The 5,503-nt window shown below is 50.6% G+C and overlaps 2 protein-coding genes across 2 annotated transcripts; both read left to right on the forward strand.

Annotated features, from left to right (window-relative positions):
• The first annotated feature begins 642 nt into the window (after positions 1–642).
• LOC125548286 (uncharacterized) lies at positions 643–3,270 on the forward strand. Its single transcript, XM_087516725.1, has 2 exons — positions 643–1,895; positions 2,891–3,270. Exons 1-2 carry the CDS (start codon positions 1,139–1,141, stop codon positions 3,001–3,003), a joined length of 870 nt encoding a protein of 289 aa, XP_087372851.1. The 5' UTR covers positions 643–1,138; the 3' UTR covers positions 3,004–3,270.
• Positions 3,271–4,320: 1,050 nt separating this feature from the next.
• LOC147979307 (uncharacterized) lies at positions 4,321–5,001 on the forward strand. Its single transcript, XM_087515144.1, has one exon. The coding sequence runs from the start codon at positions 4,321–4,323 to the stop codon at positions 4,999–5,001; it is 681 nt and encodes a 226-aa protein (XP_087371270.1).
• The last annotated feature ends 502 nt before the right edge of the window (positions 5,002–5,503 follow it).

Here is a 5,503-nt window from a genome sequence, read left to right on the forward strand (position 1 = left end):
CTGATGCATGCGGTACCGGCGTTTTCGGTTGACCTTGAGGACGTGACACCACGGCTGTCTACGCTGGTGCCTCGCAGAGGAAAGAGAGAAAGGAGAAGGAAGGAGAAGAGGAGGGGCGCGGGTGGTGGAGCAGCAACATTCGGTTTCATGCGTATTCATGAGATTGAACTGGAGGTAGGAGACAAGGTTGGAGGTTGGGAAAGATATGAATGAGATGTGTTCGTTGGAGATAAGAAGGAAAAGGAGAGAGGTGCTGCAAGCCCACGTGGGCACGTGGCGCACACAGAAGACGGTGGATGTTTATCGTGGGATCATTTTCCCTTTTATAAACACGAGGGAAATTTAAGAAAATACTCCGTATATCGGAACCTGTAAAAAAATGTTTACAAGAGTTAATTTAAAGGCTTTGTTTGAACTCAACTCCTCTTTTTTTACAAAGAGGGGAGCTGTTGGAGATAGTTGAACGTTGCTTCAAAATCTGTCGCCATGCCATTTTGCAAAGTGAAGTAGAAGAAGAAAAAATCTTGTGGAAAGCTCCTGTAGAAAGCGACAAGAAATAGGATGAGAGAAAACGAGACGAGACGTTCAAACTAGAAAGGCTGCCACTCCCCTGTTCCCCGCCGGCTCGCTCAGCTCCGCCTCTGCGCCTTCTTCTGCACCACCACCACCACGCCACCCATCCCACCCACACCACCTCCGCTTTTCCCAGTCTCCTTCGCTCCGTTCCGTTGCGAGCCCAGATCGATGGCGCAGCCGCAGCCGCATCCGTCCTCGTCCTCCTCCGCGCCGCCGTCCTCCTCGCCGTGGGTCATCCTAGGCAGCATCCCGCGCGTCTCCGCACTGCCGGACGCCGGCGACGTCTCCGTCGCGCTGGCGGCGCCGCCGCGCGTCTCGATCCTCACCGTCTCCCCGCGCGTCTTCCCGGACCCTCCCACGCCCCGCAACCCCCTTCGTCCTCGCCGCCGACCCCTCCGGCCTTCTCCTCCTCCAGGCCAACCTGCGCTGCGCCCCGACCCGTGAAGTCATCAATCGCCCCGACCACCAGGGAGTCACCTGGAAACTCATCGACTCTCGCTACTTCGTGCTCGACACCACCACCGGCTCGTCGTTCCAGCTCCCCGACCCTGAGGACGCCATCATGCACCAGGCCCTCCTCGGCCTTCTCGCCTCCCCCGGGGGCGGCGGCCACTACATGGTCGCTGAGCTCCAGCCCACCTTCGGCAGCGACGAAGCCACGCTCCTCTGCTTCTCCACGGAGGTAGGAGAGTGGATCGAGAAGCCCGTCCACTACCCGCTCCCGCCACGCCCGCTGGCTCCCATCTGCGTGGTCTCGCACCACGGGAGGCTCTGGTGGGTGGACCTCTCATGGGGCGTCATCACCTGCGACCCCTTCGCCGACGACCCGGTCCTGGGCTTCGTTCCCTTCCCGCCGGGGAGGGTGCTCAGGTACAGGGAAGGTTGGGGAGTCACCGACAAGTTCCGTTACGTGGGGGTGAGCGGCGGCAAGCTGCGTTTCGTCGACATGTACATGCGTAAGCGTGCAGGTGCTGGTCGCGGCGGCGCTCACAACACTCCCAAGGTAAGCGTGTGGACGCTGGGCGATCCAGACTCGAAGGAGTGGACGCTGGAGCAAGAGGCGAGCTTTGCCGAGATCTGGGCCGATGAGAGCTACAAGGCGGCCGGGCTGCCTGAGAAGATCCCCACGGTCGCGCTCATTCACCCCAAGAACCCCGACGTGGTCTACTTCTTCCTCAAGGAGCACCTGTTTGGTGTTGACGTGCGTGCTCGCAAGGTGGTGGACTGCCAGGTGTATGGTCTTGTTGCGCCGACGAGCATCTGCTTGGCCAGCCGCTTCGTTCGGGCTTGGGAGCTGCCACGGGCGCTCTCCTCCTCAGGTAAATGCTTTGCTCTGCTGCCCATCATCATGTTTTAACATTTGCCCTCCTGAATTACGTAGCTTTTACAGTAGTATTCTCAATTGTTACATGAGTTGCTTCAGAAAAATACCTCTTTTCTGATTGATATTGTGTTTGTTTCGTGTCCCTGCACGACTATTTCGCGAATCGATCGTACTTACTCCCATATTACATGGCATTTCCAGCATCTTTATTTGCCTCCATGCCTTACTGATCTGAGATTATTTGTTAGTGTGAATGTGATGCATTTACCAACTTATCTTGCTAAGAGCATAGCTAACTCTACTGCGCGCATCTGGATATTTCTGTTTGATATTGTGTTTGTTTCATGGCTCTACACGACCATTTCTAACTCTACTGCAACTGCATATTTCTGCACAAGCATGGCTTCTCTAGTTGTTCAGTATTCATCTGATATATTCAAATGGTTGATGCATGGACTACTTGAGGATCGGTTTGCTCCCTTGCGGTGCTAATTAAGGCCATAGAGTGTGCGGTGTGCACTAATATTCTTCCTGGGGTCCCAAAAAATGATGAACATGCTGAGGAACTAGTTATCTTGACTAGGGGAATTACCCGGACCATGCTGAGGAACTAGTTGATCTAACTAACTAATTGTAGAACTACTTTTACATGCATGTGTACAATCCATGCTGAGGAACTAGTTATCTTGACTAGGGGAATTACCCGGACCTCTTACTGTGAATTTGTGAATGGGTGAGAATCAGATTTTACTACTGTGCTCTATAACCGATAGTATTTTAGAGATTTTATACATTCGAGAATGTTATTAGTTAGCTAGATCAACCATTCCCACTTCCCTGTATGTATATAAATTTAGTTGTTTGGTTTATCCTTGAGCTTTGCTAGCAGTACCAAGTCTAGTGGGAAAAGTACAAAAAAAAATATGCTACAGTATATTATGTGTTTGATATCCAGATTTGTGTGACTAATACTGCTGCTCGTCTTTGAAGGGGAGTGGTCTAATGGCATCAGCTTGGCTGAGAGCGCCAATGCGCGTCCATACCAGCCATCGGCAGGGGATTATCACTTGGTTGGGGCCTCCAGGATAGCATGCAAAGGATGAATTGGAGGTAGGAACATGAAGCAGCTAGCTGTTTATGGGGCTAAGTCAGTTTGCCATAGCATTTGTGCTTGCGGAAACACTATGGAATAGTACTTGAGTTTTTATCATCTCTCCTTGGATGGAGCACTTGTACCGGAAGTGTGACTTGGTTGTGCGTGATCGACAGTTCCAGTCAGCACTTGAACTGTATACCAGGCTGTGATTCTCTCCAGTGATTTGCTCTGTGCTGAACTCCTTTTATGATCTCTCCAATACATTTGAACTGCATGCCGGGCTGTGATTCTCTCCAGTGATTTGCTCTGCGTTGAACTCCTTTTATGATCTCTCCAATACATTTGAACTGCATGCCAAACTGCATTTGAACCTCTCTATTTACTTCCCTGCATTTGCTCTGTGTTGTGTTGGATTATGGATGGCTTAGGCCCATATAAGACAATAATCCTTGGTTAATCTCTAAGGCCCATGCATGTGTACGGCAAGTGGTGGGAAGTGTGGGAAGTTTAGTACCATACTGCTACAGTAAGAAGAGTGAGACCTCTTTATAAGGGCCGCTCCATCATTTGCTATTGGGAGCTTGGGAATAGGAGTTGTACACGCGCGCTCCTCCTCCACCGCCGCCCGCCTTGCCATGCCTTGCCTCATCACGACGCGCGCGCGCTGCGGGTTGTGGGAGTGGAGTGAACCCTAACTCGGTTCACTCACTCCCTCTCGCACAACCTTCCTCTCATTGTGCTGCTTCCGGCGATCTCATCCCGACGACCGCGTGCACGGTTGGTCGGGAGAGCAGGTGCCTCTGGAACCCTGTCGTTCGAGATCCTGCCCGGGAGAATGGTAATAAGGTTTTTGGGGAGCGTCTCGACGCGACTGCTCCCGAACCGTCCCTGTCTGCGTCTGCGTCTGCTTCCACTACTTCCCCTGCATCGACTCCATGGCTGACAACGAAGCCGCCAAGAAGAAGGCCTCGGTCGAGGCTGCCGCCGCCGCTTTGGCCTGGCCAACCGGAGGGTATGACTCGTTCATCCCCTATTTGCTCGTTCATGTGTTGGCCGTATATATGTTGTACATAGATGTTTGGGTTCTATGTACTGTACGTGCTCACATGCTTAGGTATCGGTATGAGATGCATACCGTATTTGCCATGCTTACTGTTTACTCGTGGATTAGATTAGTCGAAAAAGTGCTAATATTTCCAACATTCCAAAAACTTATTTTAGGCACTTTTCGACTCATGGCTTCGCCACTACTCTGAAACCGGAAAAGTTTACTGGAACGCATTTTAAGCGTTGGCAGACGAGGACCACCTTGTGGCTCACAGCAATGAACGTGTTCTGGGTTGATGGTGTGGCTCCCATGGTAACTAAACAGGAGAATGCGTTTAGGGAGGCAACCACCATCTTTGTGGGAGCCGTTCTTACTGTGATCGGAGACAAGCTTGTGGACGCATATCTCCATAGGCGCATTGCCAAGAATTTGTGGGATGCGCTCGAAGCTAAGTTCAGCGCAACCGATGCTGGAAGCGAATTGTATGCTATGGAGCAGTTCCATGATTACAAAATGGTTGATAACCGTTCTGTATTGGACCAGGCCCATGAGATACAATGCATCGCTAAGGAGCTGGAGCTCCTGAAGTGTGAGTTACCGGACAAGTTTGTCGCGGGTTGCATAATTGCAAAACTCCCTCCTGGATGGAGGAACTTTGCTACTTCTCTCAAGCACTTGAGACGTGAATTCTCTGTTGAGGATGTCATCGATCATCTAAGTGTTGAGAAGAACTCGAGAGCAAAGGACTCACACGTGAAAGGGGCAGAGGGTTCTTCTAGTGCCAATGTGGTGCAGAAGAACTCCCACAAGTTCAAGGGAAAGAACTCTGTCCAGCAGAATACTACCTTCAAGAAGAAGGGTAAGAAAAAAGATAAGAAGAGAGATGGCTGCTTCACTTGTGGTTCAGATGAACATTGGGCAAACAAGTGCCCAAACAAGTATAAGAAGCCAGGATAGGACGCCAAGTCTGGCAATGTCACTCTGAGCAACAATGATGGGGCATCTGGGTATGATAATCTGTTTACCGTACTTTCAGTTCGTCAGTCCACCGAATTGGTGGATTGACACTGGGGCCAATATTCATGTGTGTGCTGATGTGTCTTTGTTTTCTTCTTACCAGGTCACACGAGATTGTTCCGTCCTGATGGGGAACGACTCGCATGCTTCTGTTCATGGTGTTGGCACGATAGATCTGAAGTTTACTTCAGGAAAGATCGTGCACTTGAAGAACGTTCAGCATGTCCCCGCAATCAAGAAGAATCTCGTTAGTGGCTCCCTTCTATGTGAAGAAGGGTTTAAGTTAGTATTTGACTCTAACAAAGTAGTTGTATCTTGGTATGGACTATTTGCTGGAAAAGGATATGATTGTGGTGGTTTGTTCCGCCTTTCTCTGGAGGGTTTCTGTAATAAAGTCGTGAACCAAATTCATTCTAATGTGAACAAATGTGAGGTTTGGCAT

Source organism: Triticum urartu, chromosome 3A (assembly GCF_056163025.1).
Source record: "Triticum urartu cultivar PI428250 chromosome 3A, HENAU_Tu73, whole genome shotgun sequence".
Classification (NCBI taxonomy): domain Eukaryota; kingdom Viridiplantae; phylum Streptophyta; class Magnoliopsida; order Poales; family Poaceae; genus Triticum; species Triticum urartu.